The 21781-nt window shown below is 39.1% G+C and overlaps 1 protein-coding gene across 6 annotated transcripts in view; it reads left to right on the forward strand.

The window, feature by feature from the left end:
• The window catches only part of MYO1B (myosin IB), a 106551-nt gene that overhangs the window by 64751 nt on the left and 20019 nt on the right, over positions 1-21781 (forward strand). For all 6 annotated transcript variants that reach the window (XM_068686536.1, XM_068686538.1, XM_068686535.1 and 3 more), the window contains 13 exons: positions 98-196; positions 555-658; positions 1237-1384; positions 2089-2207; positions 2966-3052; positions 3372-3437; positions 13696-13800; positions 14694-14756; positions 15519-15719; positions 17630-17856; positions 18011-18211; positions 19474-19567; positions 20052-20201. In XM_068686536.1, coding sequence (XP_068542637.1) covers positions 98-196; positions 555-658; positions 1237-1384; positions 2089-2207; positions 2966-3052; positions 3372-3437; positions 13696-13800; positions 14694-14756; positions 15519-15719; positions 17630-17856; positions 18011-18211; positions 19474-19567; positions 20052-20201 — 1664 coding nt within the window. The remainder of the gene's footprint in view (positions 1-97; positions 197-554; positions 659-1236; positions 1385-2088; positions 2208-2965; positions 3053-3371; positions 3438-13695; positions 13801-14693; positions 14757-15518; positions 15720-17629; positions 17857-18010; positions 18212-19473; positions 19568-20051; positions 20202-21781) is intronic.

Consider the following 21781-nt stretch of genomic DNA (forward strand, 5'->3'; position numbering starts at 1 on the left):
TAAAGCAATAAAGTGTGGAAAGATGGGGCAGTACATTCACATTAAAGTGCTTTGCTAAGTCTTCCCCTGACCTGTGGGGTTTCTTTTGTTTGTTTAGATCTGCTAGAGAAGTCCCGGGTTGTTAAGCAGCCAAGAGGTGAAAGAAACTTTCATATTTTCTATCAGATCCTGTCTGGTGCATCAGAAGACTTCCTCTGTAAGTATGAGATGCGCTGTTTTTGGAAACAGACCTTCTTTTATGGACTCTTCCACCTGTGGACCACCTTCTTTTGTGGGAAATGCAATGCTGTTTCATTTTTCAAATTGGTGGTGGTGGTGGTACCTGGAGTAAATGTATGGCTTGATATTACCAGATACCTGGGTCAGAAATGGCTTTGCAAAGTGTTACAGACAAAGAAGAAAGCCTGTTCTTATCCAAAATGCTTGAATTTGAAAGGTCCTTAAAGACAATTTAATCCTATTAATAAAAATAGTTCTTGACAATACTGGTTCTGGGGGTAAAAGAGCTGCTCATAAGCATGCTGTTACAATGGTATTTTTATTTGATTTATTAGGCAAACTCAAGCTGGAGCGGGACTTCAGCAGATACAACTACCTGGGCCTTGACTCTGCCAGAGTAAATGGGGTGGACGATGCTGCGAACTTCAGAACAGTGAGGGTAAGAAATACCAGGGACTGGGTAGGTGGTGGCAGTGGCTGGGCTTTGCTGATGGAGGTGAAAGAAAAGCAAGGCTGGGAGATGGCTCTCAAGCTGATTTACCATGATGCTTTTGCTTAAACTGTACTCAGGGTCAAGAAGAATGGGACCCTGTTATCCCGTGTGTACAAATCTAGATTCTAAAAGTTACTGCTTTTAGAGCAACAGAGTGGACTGAGAAGACAGCAGACCTTCATTTGACTATGGTTAATGTGGCTGGGTTATAAACTTAAGTGGCTAAAAAAATATGCTTTTTAAAAAACCCTTCAGCTCTTGTCAGAAGTCTGATGTGAATCCTGGAAGTAGATTGGACTGATATGCTAGCTCGATTAACAGATCCTCCGTCACCTTTTACGTTCAAAAATGTACTTATCTGTTATCTAAGCCTAGCAATTATATTGGTTTGGTTTTGTTTTTGTAACACAAGTGTTTATGAAACATTTCTAATGCATGCTAATATGTATAAATGGTGACTTTTGCAGGTAGGTTGTTTGAATTTAGATTCTTTTATCTTATGATTTTGTCTGTCTCCTTTCCAGAATGCCATGCAGATTGTTGGTTTTATGGATCATGAAACTCAGTCTGTTTTTGAAGTGGTGGCAGCAGTTTTAAAATTGGGAAATATTGAATTTAAGCCTGAATCTCGCGTCAATGGCTTAGATGAAAGTAAAATCAAAGATAAAAACGGTAAGATGAGATCAGTGATGGGAGGGAAAGCATTAATTTGTCTGAAGTCACTATGGATTTTGTCATTTCTGTACACATACCTAGATTAATTAAATTAGATGGTTTCCAAAACTCACCCACAGGCAAATAGGGGTTGAATTTTGTGCAATTTCAATCGCTCTGTGTTTGAAATTCTAAAACTGATTTTTTTTTTTCACTTCATTAACACTTTCTTCTGAAATGTTGATTGGTACTTTGCATTTCTGTAACTGCTTGATTATTCTGCAGTGAAGGCGTTTTGACTTTTTTTTTTTTTTTGTAGTAGTAGCCTATTTTTGTCTGTAGTTTCAGATTTATTTGGCGATTTGATGGCATGTTTTTGCAGTTGATACATTTTGAAAGTTGAATTATTTTCATTTGAAAGCCTTTCATCAAGAAAAGTAGTCTGTGACAAATGGAAGAAAAATTTCTTTGCAGAAATATCCAAATAGAAAGTGCTTTCAGGCTAATAACTCACTGGATCCTGCTTCCTCATGCTGTGCCTTTAAAAAAAAATAAAGCTTTGCTTGGCAGTGGAGGGGGAGGGAGCATGGATGAGAGACATTTCTGTTGAAGAAAACCTGTTTTGGGAAAACACTGACCTATTTTAAAGCTAATAGTTTTGGGGAATAAGAACAGTGGGATGAAAGGGCTCATTATATTTCCACCCTCCTTTTTCATGTTAGAGCTCAAGGAAATCTGCGAGTTGACAGGTATAGACCAGTCGGTACTGGAGAGAGCTTTCAGCTTCCGGACAGTTGAGGCCAAGCAAGAAAAAGTTTCAACAACACTGAATGTGGCTCAGGTAAAAAGACGTCCTGATTGTAACAGAAAGAATTGTTTTAAATGACATCTTATTCTACATAACTAATCCACAACTCCCACAATAAGACCACAACTAAGAGGCTGAACTGAGTAAAACATATCACTATCATGTGTGTTTTTATTAAACAGTTTCTAAATGTTCAAATATGCTGTGTGTTTTGTTTTCATGCGTTAATTATGTCAAGCAGACAAGGGATAGGAAAATGTTGCAGCGGATGAAAAGCTAAGGCAGTTCTGCACAGAACGCATGTTGAAAGTATTGTGATGTAGCAGCCTGGTTTTATTTAGAGCAACTGGAGTAATTTCATGTGAGTTGTATGCCCCAAGCAGCTGAAAAACTGCTGCCAGAGTGAACTTATCTTCCTGCCATGCTGTAAAGTTGATTGCCACCCATGTCTCATCAGCTCAGGCTAGCAGGAAGGCAGTTTCTCTAACTGCAGTTGACCATATCCTTTGCTTAGGATCAGGATGGGGGATGTGAGTCTTGAGAGGATTTCCAGACAAGCAGGAAGGCAGAACAAGTGCCCTGGCTGCAGCTGCTGGATGGAGGGATGCACCAGCAAGCTGCCCGCACTGGCACTCTGCTCTGCCTCAGGAGTCTGCTTAGGCAGAGGCACTTCCACCTGAGGCATGCACACTCAGTTTACAGAACCTTTAAGATATTGTGGTAACATAAAAAAAAAAAAAACTTGGGTTTAGACCAGCATTTATAATGTTTTTCTTCTTTCTTCTGTTTAGGCTTATTACGCCCGTGATGCTCTGGCTAAGAATTTATACAGTCGGCTCTTTTCTTGGCTTGTTACCAGAATCAATGAGAGCATTAAGGTATTGCTGTTTTGTGCCTGTAAGAAAATCGATAGAAGTGAATTAAATTAAACTGGATGGTAAAACTGCGTTTGCCAATTTCATTTTTCCTGGTTGTATGCTGTTAAGGTACAGGTGAATAACTGTATCACAGCTCAAAAAATTGCTGTCTGCTCTGTTGTAAGCTCATGAAAACGTTCACATTAAGTTACTTTGAGAAGCCACACTTAACCTCTTAGTTTACATGACCTGACAGCCTACTTAAGAAATACATTAGTTTTCTTGACTTTCCAGTCTGAAAAGTTGAATAACCCATTATTATTATTAATATTTTTTAAAGGCACAAACTAAAGTGAGAAAGAAGGTGATGGGCGTGCTGGACATCTATGGCTTTGAAATTTTTGAGGTAAGACCTTTATAATAGTAAACATTTAATGTGAGAGATGTTATTAAACCTAATAGGGTAGTTTATGAATATGTAAGCACAATACATGTAATTTGATTAAGTGTGTCATACTGACAAAAAAAAATGTAGAAAAGTAAGCTAGAGAAAGATTGGCTTGGTGTGTATGGCAACTGAAACAAAAATTCTTGGAAGACAAACTTGTGTTTTTACACCATAGGTAAATAAATATTTATGACAATAAACTTCAATGCTTTTTGTTGTGACATACATTCTGAACATAAGAGAAACCCAAGCGTTTTGTGGGTGTCTTTGAACAAGGTTTGCTTCCTTTAAAAATCAAACCAGAAACTATACATTTTTTCCTGTCAAAATCAGACAAGGAATTATATTCCGTTTAATTTTGGTTCACTTAGATAAATACTCTGTACTGATTCCTAGCTGATGATCTGTGGCTCACTGCTGTTTGTTTACGATAGTATTTTTAGACTGGAGATATTCTAAAACAAAAACAATAAATGAGGAATTTTTAATTGGGTTAAAGAACATCGGGGGGAGGGGGTCTTCATAAATCTTACTCTGACAGTTTATTTTAAGAGATTTATAGGTCTTGGTTGGAAATATTAGAATACTATTTGAACTAGAAACTCAACTGGGGAGAAACATGAGTAGAAAACATTCAAACCTTACCCACTTCCCTACATCATTCTTGAAAATCCAGGGATGTTTAGACTGTAGAAGATGGGAACAATCTAGAGAAGAGTAATTACATGTGGGAGGGTGGTGTAAGCTTTATTTCAGAAGCATAACATCAAAGTATGTGCAAATCAAAATACCTCTGCGAAGAGGAAAAACAAAGCTGATACTTGCTTCAAGGGTTTACTCAGCTAGGTTTATATTGTTTGTATTAAACATAAGAGAGTATTTATGAAAATACATTGCAAGCAGTCATGTGGCTGAATTCAGGTTTCAGCACAAGATCTCTGGTGCTGGTCCTTGGTGTGTACCCTTAGCAAGCTGTGCAGTGCAAAGGTAGCACTGATATCTCGGGGCAGGACCCTTGTTTTCATTACCTTTCTGTTCTGTTTGATTTAAGGGTAAGACTGTAGGGGGAGGTGGAAACTGGAAGCTTGCAAAAGCGCGTAAGCCAACTGTGTAATGGTGTTTGCAGGATGGTGTTGCAGAAACAGGCTAAATAAAGCTTGTTTCTCCCATGTCATTTTGTTTTTTGTAGGAGTTCAACATTTGAGAAGGTTATAAGTAAGTAGCTGAGTACAGGTGATGCAGTTTTGCAAAAGGAAAAGAGAAAAACAAGGCTTTTCTCCCTTACCTTGCAAACTGAATTACAAGGCAACTTTCTAATTCAGACAAAAAACTTTAGAATAATATGGGCAGTTGTTTTTCAGTTCTTTAAATGATGAGCACTGCTTCTACTGGAAGAGGTGGGAAAGGCAATTCATAAATACATTCATGCAAGATGGGATCGTTTCTCTCGCGCACTAAGGTCTGGTGAGGGCTCCACCTAAGCATCTTGGTTCAGCATCATTGAAATAAGTGGAATTTTTTCTGAACATCCAAAATGGGATTCAGACAGCATGCGAGAAACACATGTGGCTGGTATTATTCCAAATTTTTATTTGAAGATGTTTGAATAAGCAACTCGATTAAATTAGCTTTCTGGATTTGCTACAGAGTACAGCTGTCAGTATTGGGACTGCATGGCAGTACTGTAATTTAAAGGGTGTTGATAGCAAAAGAATCCCTCAGAAAATCCTGCATCAGGTGTATTTCCCATTTAGCCATCCCTGTGTTTCCAGACAGGTTAATTTTATCATCAGAAACTGCTGATTTATTCTCAAAGGCAAAGAATCTCTTGATGAATCAAAGACACTCTTTTCAAAGCAAAAGAAAATTCATTTTCTATGCAGCTCTTGTTGGAATAAAAGATGATGTAATGTCATAATCCTTAAATGGAGTAAAATAAGTCTGCAGAGACAAAGCGTGGTTGTTCTTGTGGTCAGTTGAATGAATGTATATATAGTAACATCAACTGAGAGGATGCCAGACAAATACTTTTATGTTGAGTCTTAAAACAAATGATCAAGCCTCACAAAAATTATTAAAGATTTTGAGAAAACACAGTGTCTCAACAGTTATTGTTGAGAACTCAAGTAACTGCTTCACAGAAAATATGCAGTGTTAATATTAATTATATTAAACCAAACAATAAATGAATGAAATTTCAATGATGGTCAATAAAGGAAACTTGATGAAAAGTCAATAATGTCTTAAGATTTTTAGCATTAAAAATGTAGTAAAATTTGAAGTGTTTTGCTGTGTAGTGCCTTTGGAAATATGATTACTAAACATTCAAATATTAGCTGAAGTGTAGCTGATGGCAGTGACTATTTTCCATCTAATGAAAAATCACTTACAACCACTAACTAAAAATGTGCAGTTCCCTTTTGAATCTAATTCTTAAGTCATATTTTCATTATGTTTGTTCTTAAAGGTTAGAATTAACATGATCACAAAGAATTTTTTTTGCTAAAATAAATTTGAAAGACTTAATCACTTGTTAAAAAAAAATAAAAAAAAGGTCTGAGTTTTAAGTTTGTAAAGTGTTTGATATGCTGAAGATAAAAAGACCTGCTTTAAACATGTTTCTACCCGGGAAGCAGCTAGATCTATCATTAAATGACCTTAAAGATCATCTAATTCCCCATCTGTTTCTGTCTAGTTATGATCATGAATGGAGACAGAACACGCAAAAAAAAATCATAGTAGGGGTAGCAGGAGTTTTTCATATATATGCTAAATATTTACATGGGAAGATTAACACCATTGCAATAAGTGGCAGGTTAGCTGCTTACTGATTTTTTTAACGTTTATTTTTTTGCCTTTAATGTTACACTTGCCCATCAGGTTCACTATAAGAGTAAACTAATGATATTCTAGTTAGCTGTTTTGCTCTGAGGTTCTCACTTAAAAGTTATTGGAATACATTAAAGAGTAGTCTGCTTCCACTGCAAAAACTGGATTTTTTTTTTAATAAGTCCCAGCCAGGCCTTATTCCTGTCGAGGATGATTCCTTAAATCATCTTACAATTCCTCCTATAAGAAGAATAAAAACAAATAAATAACAATATATAAAAAAAAAAACACCACAGGATCTACCATTCTGAAAAATCCTACATTTGACCTTTTGATGATGATTTATTATAAACAAATTAAAGTTTATGTAAATGAGATTTCTTTCAGCTGGTTTTGAAAGATGACTGCTTACTGGCTGCTGTTGTGTTTGGTTTTTTTTTCTGAGATTTTCTGCAATTTAAGGTGAAGTTTGCTTACAAAATAACTGGAAAGTTCTTGAAGCTTAGCAAAGGGAAGATAATGAATGGTGTGATGGCAATGCTGCCTTATATGCTTTGTATTCGGTTTCTATTGGTGTTTTTATCAAGCACAAAAAGGCGTTTTTCTGACAAACCCCAAAGCTATCCAAGAACACAGATTTAAGGACTGGGCTGTCCAAAAACTCAGATTAGGCAATTTAAATCTATTGATAATCCTCAGCCTCTGTGGGTTTGGCAGATCTCGACAGAAAGCTGAGCTAACCAGCCCCAAAATAGGTGCTGTAAAGCTGTGTTTGGTTTTGATTTCTGCCATGCCCTTTGTGGTAAGATGTATTTTGGGACCGAGAGTTTTGCGAGCTGAATGCTGAAATTTTGGGCATCTCTGTGCAAATTGTCTGTGGGCAAGGATTAGGGACTAGGATTAAATGCAAAAAGGCAGGCTGCAGAACGAGGCCGGTCGTGTAACGCTGCCGGAGCTCGGGCAGTGGGTTGTGAAGCCTGACCCTACCCAAATTTATCTGAATGTTGGAGCAGCCAAACGTGCTGCTGGGCTGCAGTCTGGGCTGCGATTTGGGCTGGGGCAGGGATTACGGTTAGTGGAAATCCAGAGGCGGCTGGGCTGCTGGCCGTCGTGCTCCGTGTGGTGTTTTGGGGCTGACGTGGTTTCCACATCCCTGCAAAATGGTGGGGTTGTGAGGAGGAAGAGCAGGGCGAGGGCTGCAGGTGGCTGGGGCCTGGCAGCCCACAGTGGAAAGCTGGGGCTGCCAAACAAGGTTTATTCTTGCCAGAGGAGACAGCTTGAGAGCACAAAAACTCTGCTGGGTCCCCTGGCACAGCACCTTGTGCCTGGCTTTTAGCTGGGCGAGAAGTGGGGCCATGCCAGGGATGGAGCTGCCAAAGCAGAGGCCAAAGAAGGCCCGAGGCCTTCTGCCAGCCCTCGGAGATGTGCTGAGGGTTGCTCCGAGGTGTTAGGCGCGCCTCATCTCGCTTCTTGGGTGGTGAACATCTTGGATAACGTGGTTGAGGGGTACTGATGGATCCCCATGTGGTGTGTTCCAGGCTGTCAGATATTCAGGCTCTGCCTCCCCTGTGCAGCGTCAGGGCTGGCGTGGGCAGCCCTGCCTCTGGCTGGGTGAAGTGCCATCCGCTGTGTGGAAGGGCTTTAAACATCTCCCCAAATTCCCTGGCTGAATTGATAGTTTCAGGAGAAGTTCCTGGGACAGCATCTGTTCAGCTCGTTTTGATCCAAGCTCACAAGAACATCCGCTGTGTTCTGCGTAAAAATCAGCAGTAAATAAAAACGCCTCCAAGAAAAAAGAACCAAACGAGCTGCCCAGCGGTAAAACCAGGTCCTTTTCTCAGTCGGTGATGCTCTGTGCTAGCACTTTGGCTTATTGCAGGCACAGTTAGCTTCTTGCTTTTGTACAGAAGCCCCTTGAAAGAAGCTTGGTCATGTTGCATGTACAGCTGTGTCTGAGCTGTCGGCTGGACATTGATAAAGTGCAGTGTCTTCATTGAGGAAATGCCATTGGAAATATGAAGAATGCCATGTCATTATGTTAACATATTCACAGTTCTGATAATTATCTCTTGTTTAGAGAAAGGCAACCGAGTAAAGAGAGCGTAAACACTGAAAAGACATTTCTGAGATGTCTGAGGTATGAGGAAACTGAGGAGGTGTTTCCCCTTTTACCATAAACCTGTGTAAAGGCTTGGCCCAGTCGCTTTGCCTGCTTCTCGCCTGTTCATTAAATGAAGGAAATGGCAGTCACAGACCATGCTGAGAGATTGCTGCTGGCCCCAAGACTTCTTTTCCCTAAGGATGATTTTGCTGGAGAAACGTCAAATACCTAGAAAGAAGACTTAATAGAGAAAAAAGCATATGGAGCAAATGGGCTTATCAGGTTCTTCTGTTATCTTCATCTTTTTAGGCTCTGGGGCCCCTTTCTCCATGTCTTGACTTCAGCTCTAACTCAGCTGTGGTTATCTGTTGTCCTTAATCTCCAAAATGTAATTTGTTCTAGTCACTATACCTTGCAGCAGATTTCCTTTTAGAAATTGTTTGACCCTCTTCTGATGCCAAGCAGCTCATCGTATGCTGGCAAGCAGTGGTGCCGAGATGCACGTACCCAGCCCTCTGCTCAATCTGATCGCACTGGACAAAGCCCCGGCTAGTGTGCAAGAGGAGAACTGAGTTTTTAATCTGGAATTGATCAACCACGTCTGCTGGCAAGTGTTGTGAGAGCAGGCAGCTCTGCGGAGTGACCCTTGGTTGGATCCCTAGGTGTTAGGGAGACTTCCGAATGGATCTGCAGCAATCATTTCCCCTTATGTGCTAGCATTCAGCAGCAGAGGTTCATCTCAGGAAGTTAATCACCATTTGATTAATCACATTATAATTTAAGTATTTATGAAGTAAATCCCATCGGCTGTCTGCTTTCAGCAGAGGAAATGGTAGAAATGCTGGAGCAAATGCACACAAATGCTCTCCTTGAGGCTGTGGAAATAACACTTGGTCATACAGCGGCTGTCATGTCTTAGCAGAGGAATGGGTAAGGTGATGTAGCAGGTTCTCACTGCTTTGTGAGTCCTGTTTTTTCAGAGCTATCCAGACAGTCACAGTAACTCCTCAGTAAGGGATAAATATTCGTAACAGATCTTCATTAACTTTGTGAAAGTTTACGGGGGAAAAAAAAAAAAAAGTCCAGTGGGTCCCATGTATCCTGTTTCTTTCTAAGATAAAAAAAGCATGGTGTTTTTTTTTCTTTTTTCATTTTCTTTATATGTACTGTTGTACATCTTTCTGTGGTCATACATGTACATAAAGATCGCTATCCCCAGACATCACAGGAGGGTGTAAATGATTTGCTGGCTCAGTTCACCATTCATTCCACCACTCAGCAAAGCAAGCTTGTTGGTCTATTTTCATCATTACCTTTGCCATCTGGCTTTTTTATAGGGGGCCTCAGTAGTTGTGTAGAGGCCTGACAGAACCACTTGGGCTCACCTGCCCAGGGTAGAAGGAGGTCAGGGACTTTAATGCCAGTGGCTACGTTGGCTGAAAGTTACTTTCTGTGGCTTCATGTGTTAGACCAAAAATGTCAGTCTCTGTATGTGTTTTTCTCCCCAGTATTGATCAAAAAGTTCCTTGTAATGGCATTAGGTCTGTTGATTACATCTCGTAACTTGAGATATCTGAGTTTTGTTTTAAATGGTGCTTTTCACTTAAATGCTTCTCGTGTATTTTTCTGTTGCATGTGTTCAGATAAGACATTCGAAGAGGTGAGTGCTGGACACCTCTTTGTCAGTGTGGGCATAGACTCAGCAGTGCACAGATTTTTGAATTGGCTCTCAGCAAGAACTGGTAGGGTGAAAGATTAAGAAGGAAGAGGAAATCCTGAGAAACATCATGAATATGTGTGATACTGATGACGTAGCTGAGGCTATAGGTTTTGGGTGAACTGAATACGCTTCATTTGTGGAAGACACTGAAGTGGAAAGGACACAAGAAAATGCAACACTTAAATCTAATGCAAGAGGTGACTCTTAGCATCAGCATATTGAGACATTTATGCCTGAGGCTAGTAAGAGACATTTAGCCCTATTATTATTGATAAAAATTAATTTTATATTTTTAATTTGTTATTGATGTTTTGCTGGTACAACAATGCATAAGGTCAGGAACATCCATACGTGTTTTTTCATATACTTCCATGATTTGCATGACTGGAATCTTCCAAAGAAGAAATTAGGTAAAATATTAAGGAACAAAAAATATTTTCTGTAGGCTTTAAAGCCACCTGTCTGTAATTCATGTAATATCAGTGGTTCCAAACTTCAACTTCTGTCTTTCCACGGGTGACTCGTACACCTCAGTGAGTACAACATTATGATCTGCTTGCTTATATAAGCATTATATTTCTGCATGGAGCAGAATCTTTTTTTTTGGAGATCAAAAACTTGCTACTTGCCAAGCAGTCAACCTGATGCCTAGTAGTCTGAAGGCTGATAAAGAATAAAACTGTATGTCCAAGACACCATTATTTGTGAAGTGAAAAGCATGGTGAAGCAGGCTTTGATTTTTGTCAGTGCATTTTTCTAGTTGTCTAAATTTATTGTTGCACCCAATAAAAGATGGATAGGATAAGCCAAGGGTGGTTGCTTGATCTGGACCTATAAATTTAATGTGACTTCAAGCCTACTTCAGGTGACATTCTGTTTCCCAGCACCTTTAATTTAATTTGAGAGACTGAGCTTTTTTTTTTTTTCTTCCCCAAAGGTTATATTTTGTACTCCGTAGTGGCTTCAAAGGGCTAGTTGAAACGCTGCTATAAAAATGCACTGATTGAAGTGATGCTTACAACATTCAAGTAGCAGATTTATGGCCTGGAAGAGAAACGGGCACTCTTTGGTGTTTGAGAAGTGCTAGCCTAATTTTTTTTTCTTTCCTAAATTTTTCTAAGAATATTTAAATTTACTAACACTTCCAAATTTGGTGTCTGTGCTGCTTCTGTGCTTAGCAAAGCCCCTTCTGTCACTTAGTGAGGACGCTCAGCACAGGGAGCACACGCGGTCTCCGGCTGCTGGGTCCTCCCAGCCCATTTCTCCTGCATGGGTTTGTGGGGTGCTGTCAGTGGCATTAATCACTCCCCATTGTCTTCTAAAAAACTAATGCCAGACATCCTTTAGATCCCATCCTAGCTCTGTCACATTAATTTCAAGGAGACATCATTAAAATACCGTGTGCATGGGTCTCTGGTTTGTGAAGCCCTGGCATAATTAAAAGTTAGAGTGAATAAATTCACAGGATCTTTGTTACTTTATTCAGTTTTACCCAGAAACAAGCACTGCAATCAGTTTTTCACATAGTGTTTCTTACAACCTGTGAAAGGAAATGCCTCTTTCCGAAGAGCATTTGACGTACTGAATGCCTACTGATTTGTTCAGAGTTAAGTGTTTTGAGAATTTCATTAATCCCAAACATATTCCCTCACTTTGTGCTGTAATCAGCTGCTAGCTTTTTGCTCTGTATTGCACATAAATGCCAAAATCACTGCTGAACTTCAATGCCTCTTTCCCGGAATGGCAATTTTCAATGGCTTGGCAATGTCAAGTACAATTTTCTCGGTTAAAATAAGTGATTTCCAAAGAGCGCTGTGGATTTTGGTTTTATTTTCTTTGTCAAAACGTAAATATCACAGGTACGTAGCAAATCAGGAAAGCATCTAGCAGTTACTTTAATGTACTGTTAATGACCCTTTAGATCTGGGTTTGCAGTTGGTTTTCTAACCCCTTTTGAGGGCTGTGTGTAATGTGTAAGATATGAGTCCTGCTGTCCTTGCAGCCTGAATAACCTGGGCTTTTGGAGGAACAGCCTTGCTGCGTTGGTGGCGTGTACCTGGCAGGAGGATGGGAAGCGTGTTTGACCCTTCCTCTTGCCAAGGTGATGTCAGTTGGGATCCTTTCACTTCCCACTAAATATATCTGAAGTGAAGGCTTTATCTGCATGTGTCAAATCAGCTTTTACTCATTCCTCACGTGCTCTCTCCTACCTCCCCCTCCTTCACTTTACTGAGATTTATCTCCCAAAGGTTATACATGTGGCTTTTAGAGACGAAAGATATGTGCTGATTTAGAGGTGCGACTGTGCAGGAGTGCTGTTCTGTGCTACACAGCGATGTGATTCAATCCCTCAGCTTCTTCAGTCATCTTCGGGCCGTACCTAAACACACACACATCTACACATGTGCAATATACATCATCTGTGCACTAGTTGACATTTTCAGTGGAATATAAACGTGATAAAGAAGGCTGTTCTTCTTGGTACACCAAATAAATGCTAATCGATGTTTTTGTTCTGTGTTTCTATGGAAGTGGTATAAGTACTGACTGCACTTTATGTAATTTCTTTTTGCAACAGAATGCAGTAAGTATGACTTGTTTGCAGTGCCGGTTTTGATGCATGCCAAATTTTAACGTTCTCATCTAGAGCTGTGCGAGTTTTGCAGTCTCTGATTGGTAATTGCAATTGGTGTGAGGGGCAGAATCTGATGCGGCTGAGAAAGTTTGCTGATCAGCTGTGATTTTGCTCTCCCTAAAACTAAATTGATCGAAGTAATCTGTGCTGCCTCAATATTTTCTAATCTGCTTGTGTGTTCTTAATCATAGTGACCAGATCCTTAATTTAAGCACTTAAATGATTGCAGTTGCCTAATAAAAAATAAATAAATAAAAAATCTGTTATCATAACTTGAGATTCACAGGTATTGTAGAGCACACTTATTTCTTAGTGGAAGAAGGTAAAGTGGTTTATTATGCAAATATTCAGCCTTCCCTATTAAGCAATGTGCTCTTGAGGAATAGAATAGAAAAAAAATAATAAAAAAAAAAGAAGTTGGGGTAGGTGGAGGAACCACAAGGCCCAGAAGAGAAGACCAGCGGTAGATATCCCAAATTACTCCTGATTGCAGTTATTGCTGCGGACATACGTATACAATTCTTACAGTATTAATGGCTCTTAAAAGCACTGGTTAGGAAAAAAAAAAAAGGAAGCTGCTGATGTTCCCTTTTTCTTACCTGGGGGCTCCTCTCCTAATTCTCTGAGCTGTGCATTCCCTGACACCACAGGTGTCCGTATGACTTGTCCCAAGTTGTCGGTACAGAGGCATCACGAATATAAACCAAGAGTTTCTGCTCTCTGCAGTGGAGGAAGCCTCAGGGAAGGGTTAGGGCTAAATTTTCCAAACTAATCTCACTCTCCATAAAATATCGCTCAAACCATCACATCACAAAACTAGGAGGAGTAGTTAATAAAGCAGCTCACGGGCTTGCAACTGCTGCAGTAACCTACTCCAGCTCGACTCCAGTGTGTTTCCACAACAGCCAAATGCAAATGTTTTATCTGACAGGACAACAGCTTTGAGCAATTCATTATCAACTACTGTAATGAGAAGCTGCAGCAGATCTTCATTGAACTTACCCTCAAAGAAGAGCAGGAGGAGTACATCCGAGAGGTATGTAGGTACTGGCATGCACTGTCCGTGCTCACATTGGGTGAAACCATTCTGCTCTGCAAACATTTTTGAAAATTGAGTCAAGTTCCCGCTGTATAATCCCGAGGATATAATATGAAGCTTTGACATGCCATTTTTTTTCTTTTTTTTGTGTATAATGGGGAAACTCATGAAACGTAATTACTGCAATTTGCTTCTCGAGTGGTATTTTGAACACTCTGGAAAACATAAACTGTACGATGTCACTGCAGAATGCAAATACTGAATGATTTTTTTTCCAATCCTTTACCCTGCTTGTACCTCCATATGCATTAGCATCTCATCCTGGAAACGTTATTGCTGATAGTTGAAAAAAATCAGGATATCTGAATGACAGACTGGATTTTTCAGATGTCATCTAAATTTAGCCTTTTTTCTTCCACCCATTAAAAAAAAAAGGAAACAAAACAAAACCAAAAAAAAAAAAAAAAAAGGACCCTTAGAGCTTAGAAATTTTGATCTCAGATGCTTGCACTGAAATGGGCTTTTTCCCTTCTAATCAGTGTGAGCGTGCAGAGAGCTGTGCTGACCCGGGCTGGGCAGGAGGCAGCTGGCCCAGCTCCAGAGGAGTGCATGGGAAGCTGACACTGATGGGGGAAAGGAATGGAGAGTGGGTTTGGCAGCTGCTCAAGGGCAGTCGTTTTGCGCAGATAATGTTAGCAGGAGATGATTCCGTGTTTTTTTTTTTTTTTTTTTTTTTAATAAATGAGATGTTGGTAAGCATATAGAACTAAATGCAAAAATAGTTAACCGGAATATAATTTAAATTGCCTGGGGGGAAAAGCTCCATCAGTTCAAACTTCTCAAACTTTTTCAAACTTCCTGTTCAAACTTTTTTTTTGTTTTTCCTGTAGGGAATCGAGTGGACTCATATTGAGTATTTCAACAACGCTATAATTTGTGACCTAATAGAAAACGTAAGTTATATTAACAATCGCCATGAATAATTGATAATGCGTGTATTGAATTTAACTATACAATCTCTACACACCCTCAGTATACTTCACTTTTATAGAAGCAACCCCCTGTTCGTATTAATCATCTATTTTTGAATGGCAAGCATTTGTTTTATTAACAGTTTTTTCATAATATTATGTTTTTCTGCATTAGAAATGGTCAGCAGCGCCTACGCAAGAAAAAAGGAAACTGAAATATTTACATTTAGTGGTGTTTTCATTAAAAGACATCACGTGATATTATAAATAATGTGTGTTTTTTTCTCTATGGAAACCAGAAAATTCAGTGATTCGTTACTGAGTGCTTTAACTACAACAAATACTTGTATCTAATAAGAGCAGTTCCTATGGACTTAGCAAGGCAAACTCCTTAACAATCAGAAAATAAAAGTTTTTAACAATTAATATTAAAATGTCTGCTGGTTTTACTCATAAACTGGCTACTTTCATTTAAGTTGGCGTTGCTATGGCCTGAGTAAATGACGTGAAATTCCCAAGTAAAAGGAAGTTTGGAGATTCCAGTCTCTGAAAAGCCTTTTAAAAATGGAGATACAAAAATCTGTTGGGATTGGGGATGAGTAAAGGAGAACTGGCCATACCTTGAGATGGTTTGGGGGACATTTTTTTGGGTTGTGGAAGTCCCACAGAAAAGAGCAGTCTCCCTTTTATGCTTATGTACACATGATGAAAGCAGACACTAAAACTCCTGTCTTGAAACTGCAGAACCAAACTGGAATCCTGGCCATGCTAGACGAGGAGTGCCTGAGACCGGGGACTGTTACCGATGACACCTTCTTAGAAAAGCTGAACCAAGTCTGTGCCACTCACCAGCATTTTGAGAGCAGGATGAGCAAGTGCTCCCGGTTCCTCAATGACACCTCCTTGCCTCACAGCTGCTTCAGGATTCAGCATTATGCTGGCAAGGTACCTACTGATGCTGGGAGCATGCGGTGTTTGGAGAGTGGTGCTTCTGTGTGGAGTGTGGGTTTGGGACAACGGGGAGGCTCCTCATCCATCAAATGATGTTACAGTAATGGTGGAGGACTGCCTGAGTAAGTAGTTGATGTGAAAATCCAAACCTGCCTTAGTCTTTTCACACTTAAACCGAAGATACTGATTTTTGGCTGGAAGATTTTCAGAGATCGTGCTGCTGTAGCCAAAACCAAAGGTAGGGCTCCCTGCAGCACAGGGGCTTGGTGTCCCAGGTGCTTCAGTGGTAGAATGTTTGTGCTGCTAGGTCTCTGAAAACAAAAATACTGCTTAGAAAGACAAAAACTCACACGCATCTGAAGGCAAGATATTTTGGGAAGCACGTTCTTTGTCATTGAACTAGGTGAAGTCCTGGTTATGGTGATGAGAAATAGTTAGGGTGATAAGAAAGTGGAATTTTTGTATGTTTGAAGGAACTGAGCTTGTTTTGAAAGTCTGTGTGTTGAAACATGGAAGAGAAAATTACACAGAGGGCTTGCAAATGGATTTTGCTTTTTACAACATGAGCACTATGAATAAATACAAGACTGATAGGTTTTGATGTATAGTTCAGCATAACTTAATGAAAAGGAAAACCATTGTAAAAATGGAGACAGATTACTTATGTTTTTTGAAGCAAAGTTGGGGTTGAAACTACACCATATGTTTCAGTCTGCGGAACTATTATTTTCACAGAGTAAAGAGTATTTGGAAAGCATTTAATTTGCCTAGTTGTGTTTAATTCTTTACTAGATTTTAATGTTTTCTCAATCTTAAATTTTTGTGTAGCTTGATAACCTGTCCTTTCAAAGTAGCGCTGGAAACACAATACCTCCAGCCTCTGAGGCAGCTGTTACACATTACGTATTTGCTAAGGAGATTTTGTAATTGCCTGTCAAGGATTAATGCTTAGATATTTTTTTGTTGTCATAATTCAAGGTAAAATGTAAGTACCCTGATGCTTTGCAAAAAAAACAAGCAGACTGTGGCTTTGCAGCCAGTGAGGGTCTTCAGTTGTTACTGACATTCACTTGCACAACAGAGCAGTCAGTAAATTCCAACTATTTTGGGATTGTTTTTCCATCCTCAGCTGAGAACATTTTGATCTGGTCACTGGACAACAAAGGTTTGACTCTTCTGTTGTGAAATCTAAGCAAGCACGTATCGACAGTATTGTCACTAGTGGCATTTGTCACACCTATCAGAAACTAGAAAGGTGTACACTGAAGAAAAACATCACTGAAGTTCATAGTCACTTACTGGTGTGTGAAATATGGCCACATCAGTATTAGTTTGATATTCTGCATACACAGTACACATCTACAGAGAACTATCTGTGAAAGAGTCTGTATTATCAGCCAGGTAACTTGTCATAATTAATCAAACTGAATTAAAAAAGCCAGTAGTGCTCTGAGATCTACATGACGTACCTCTGGATGCCTCCTGGGTCTCCAGCTGCGATTATGGTTGTTGTCATTGGACTGTTTTCCTGGTACGAGTCCTTGTAAGTGACAGTCCCCTAAGGACTGCATGGATAACAACTTGCTACTGAGCTCTCAACAGTGTCACAGGTAATGTTTCGTATCTTGTTTAGTTAGGCAAATAAAGTAAACCTTAGCACTTTGAAGAAGGACATTTTTACTCTTGTGATTTAAAACAGAGGGAGAAAATGTTTTATCAACAAAAAAAAAAAAAGATCTTTGGGGGGTATTTGCAAGCAGTGGTGTATCAGTTATTATGGAAAACCATCATTCATTTGTTCTGAATGCTGAGAAAGAAGAGGAAATCAATGTCTTGGCACAACCTAGAACTAACCTGTGTTATGTCCAAAACATGCTCTGATGAGACTTTTCCATATTGTTCAGGTTATGTACCAGGTGGAAGGATTTGTTGACAAAAATAATGATCTTCTGTACCGTGACCTCTCCCAGGCCATGTGGAAGGCCAGTCACTCTCTTATCAAAGCGTTGTTCCCCGAAGGTAACCCCGCCAAGATCAATCTAAAGAGACCACCGACGGCAGGGTCACAGTTCAAGGCGTCGGTAGCTACCTTGATGAAGAATCTTCAGACAAAAAATCCAAACTACATTAGGTAAATTACTCCATGGTAAATTTATATTAGGCTAAGTTAAATAATATCTTGATATCCGAGGACAGGTCAAGAGAAATCTAAGGTTTAAATTTACAATAATAGCTGTTGACTTGCAGTGCTGCAACCAAGCGTCCTTGTTCGTTTCCCTTTGCAGGTGCATCAAACCCAATGACAAGAAGGCTGCCCACATTTTCAATGATGCCCTGGTGTGCCACCAGATCCGCTACCTCGGTCTTCTGGAGAACGTCCGGGTCAGGAGGGCAGGTTATGCATTCAGGCAGGCATACGAGCCGTGCCTGGAAAGGTACAAAATGCTCTGTAAGCAGACTTGGCCCCACTGGAGAGGGCCAGCCAGGTAGGAAACCCTCTTATTCTCACCTCTCCCGTTTCAATGAGTAACATGATTATCTTCCATACATTCTGATTTTTTTTTCCTTTTTTTTTCTTATTTAATGAAAATTTAAATAAGGTAATTTAAAGATAATTTGACAAGTAGGCCAATGTAGCCCAAGTGTTTTACTTGCGTTTCATTCTCTTACCATTGTTCTGGACTTTGGATGAGTTTTTTCATTGTGAAAAGGGTTGGTTCTACAAAACCTACTCCTTTCAATTGTCTAAAAAATACAGTTCTGTGGCAAAGGAGTTGGTTTTAGTGATGAACTAATCTACTGATGGAAAAGATTTTTGCATGTGAGCAAGGACGTCACCTCGTTTTTTCAAGTGTATGACAGCTTTTACTGAGTTGGGTCTCAGAGAGAGATGGGAGTGGAATGAAAATGACTGGAATGATCAGAAGGACACTTATCTTTAATAACCAACTTTCAAAGTATTGGAACATCCATTTCTATGAAGGCAGTCATGCAATTTTCCCGTCCTTTCAAGAATAATTTTACATAATGATTGCTAAACAATGAGATAATACCTCTTGCAAATCAATTGGATGGACTATATAATTTTAAATTGCATAATATTCACATATGCCTTGACAAGTAACTTCCTGGGTAGGCAAATGTACTTCTTTTAATTCTTTTTGCATGTGGCCATCAATAACATGATTTAAATCAGATTTATGATTTCTTTCATAGCAGATGACTATCTTTAGCTACAATTCAAATTTTTAAGTTATCAGGATAGTGCCAGGAGCACTGTATTGATAATAATACAGTTTTAATTACAGTATTATACTGTGTTAAAGTTCTTACAAAGATTTGTCCCTTCTTTTTGTTGGCATTTATAAAGAGCTGTTGGTAGTGTGGAACATTAGCTTGTCAGTGTTTGTTTTACATTTTTATGATAGTATGAGAGCCCTTTCTTTTTTCTTTTTTTTTTCCCAAATAAAATCATAGAAGAGGAAAAAATAGGCCAGTGCTGATGCTGTTAAATGAAAATTGCTCCTTTTTCATCAAATTATTCTGAATCTTTACAGTGATTATTCTTGCCTTCAGCTAAACAAACAGTGAGTAAATGAGTTAGGTTTTCAATCTGCTTATGTCAAGCACTATTTAAGAATTGAAAATGCGCTTTCGTATACTTTCCATAAATTAATCTATGAATATGTAAACCGAGACGTTTGAGAGCTGGAGGTCATGTTTGCTAAGCTCATTTACTTGTTACTAGGGCTGGTGTAGAGGTATTGTTTAACGAATTGGAAATCCCTGAAGAAGAATTTTCATTTGGTAGATCAAAGATATTCATCCGCAACCCCAGAACGGTAAGTGAAAAATGTCTTTCCCTGCAAAATCGAGCCATCTTTCATGAGGATAGCTTGCTATGAATGGCATAATTTGCTAGCTTGTTATTACAGCTTTTTCTAGATACCAGGCTTTGAGATAGTGGTAGGGAATATAGCATTAAAAAATGCTGTTTAATGTTAGACCCATTAAAATTGGTATGAATGAACATTGAACATTGATGAAGACTGAGGAAAAATCAATACAATGCTACAATAGCTGTGAGCCTGAGTTTAATGTAACTTTCATGCACTGACTTGTGGCAGTATATCTTCCATAAACCTTGGTGATGTATCTGTCCATTGCTCTTGAGGTAAATAAACCTAAAGGTGTCTGAGGAGATGGGGACGTGAATGAAGGAGAGATTTCTCTTATAACTGTACTTAGGTTTTTTTTTTTTTCTTTTCTTCCCTGCTGTTTTTCTTCCAACATCAAACAAAAACCTAAAAAAAAAAATACACACAGCTCTTCAAACTAGAAGATTTGAGAAAGCAGCGACTGGAGGACCTGGCTACTCTCATCGAGAAGATTTACAGAGGTTGGAAGTGTCGCACACGCTTCTTGTTAATGAAAAAAAGCCAGATTGTGATTGCTGCCTGGTACAGGCGATACGCAGTAAGATATTGTCCTTTCTAGCTCAGTGGTGGGGAGAAGAATTTTATTATTTAATATGGGTTTTCACATTCCTCCTCAATTTATATGGAGAAGGGTTGAAAGAATTCAATTTTATATTAGTATTTAAACACTAAAAAATGTCCATAGAAGAAAATTGCTAAGTGTTTACTTTGTGCCTTTGCTTAAATAATTAAAAAGCTCCCTCGAGTCCTTTAGCTCTGGGAGAGCAGGATTTTGTGGCCCAGCTGGGGAGAGCCTTTTCCATTAAGCTGAACCAAATGCTGTGTACTTACAGTGCTCTCAAAACATATGGTTAATGCGTAAAAATGTTTGGTAATATTACGTGTGCAGTTCTGTGGAATTCAGTCATTCCTAAAGCTTTTTGTATTTTTGCCTTATTTGGAACCTTTGCATTTGAGGCTCAAGAATGCTGCCTGGGAGGATCCCAAGGATTCATTTTAATTATAGCTCTTAAGAATCATAGTTCAGTAGTTTTTACTGATCCAGTTCTCAAAGTTTCAGACCTCTTTGTAGGTTGGATCTTCTGTTCCATTATGAGCTGAGCAGTACTGTTAGATGACTCTTTTTTCTTCAGTTACTGAATAATGTGGGCTTACATGACACACAAGATTTACTGTTTTCAGGTTTTAAATTCTCAAGTGTCTCAGGTGCATTTCCTGAGACAACCTTGTATACATATCAGAAAGCCTGATAAAATAGCGTGTGAAATGGAGAGAAAGCATCTTCTTAAATTGGAAGTTGCAGAGCGCACAATCACTCATTTTCAGTTGATGAGCACTTCCATTTATCATCTTGAAGGCCTTTAGCATTTGGTTCAGTTATCTTGGATAATGAGAGCAAAGTATGGCTGATTAGGATAAAGTGTGGTTATTTATATCTGAGAAGAAATGCTTTTACACTGTAGAACTCCTCGCTCTGAACTGCTGTGATTGAATGCTCAGCAGTATCAGAGCTGGATTGCATAGTGCCTCTACATCTACTTTATGATCTCATGATTTTAATGAATTGAAAACGGGGTTGCCACAACTCTGTTGACACATCTTTTAATATAACGAAATGAAAACAAATACATGACCGAGTTCACATCACTGTTGATTTCTTAGCTGTAGACCCTTAGTGAGTCTTGAGTCCTTCTGGCTCACTCACAGAGATGTTCACTGTAATTGAGCAGGCTGAGTGTGAAGCCCAGAAGCATTATTGCAAAGTTTGCCAACTTTTTACTATGCTTTTTAGTTTGCCATATTTTTAGTATGATACTAACCACTAGCCTACTGGAGAACTGCGCTTTTTAGATAGAAAATGCTTGCCTGTGCTGAAAATTTATTGTTCAAACCAGCGTACTGGGATAATACTCCAACATGTTATTCAGAAATTCATGGTGTATTTTTTTTTTCTATTCCTATGTTATCATCAGTATTTGGTGTTATAAAGTGGCTGCAGGAAATAGGACCAGCACAAATCTCGTGAAAAGGCGATGAAAAGCATAGCCAACAAACTTGAGCATTTGTGACAGTTTGCATGCTACCCTGTTGGGAAAGACAGATAAAGCTGTTACTGTT

Source organism: Anas acuta, chromosome 6, assembly GCF_963932015.1.
Source record: "Anas acuta chromosome 6, bAnaAcu1.1, whole genome shotgun sequence".
NCBI lineage: Eukaryota > Metazoa > Chordata > Aves > Anseriformes > Anatidae > Anas > Anas acuta.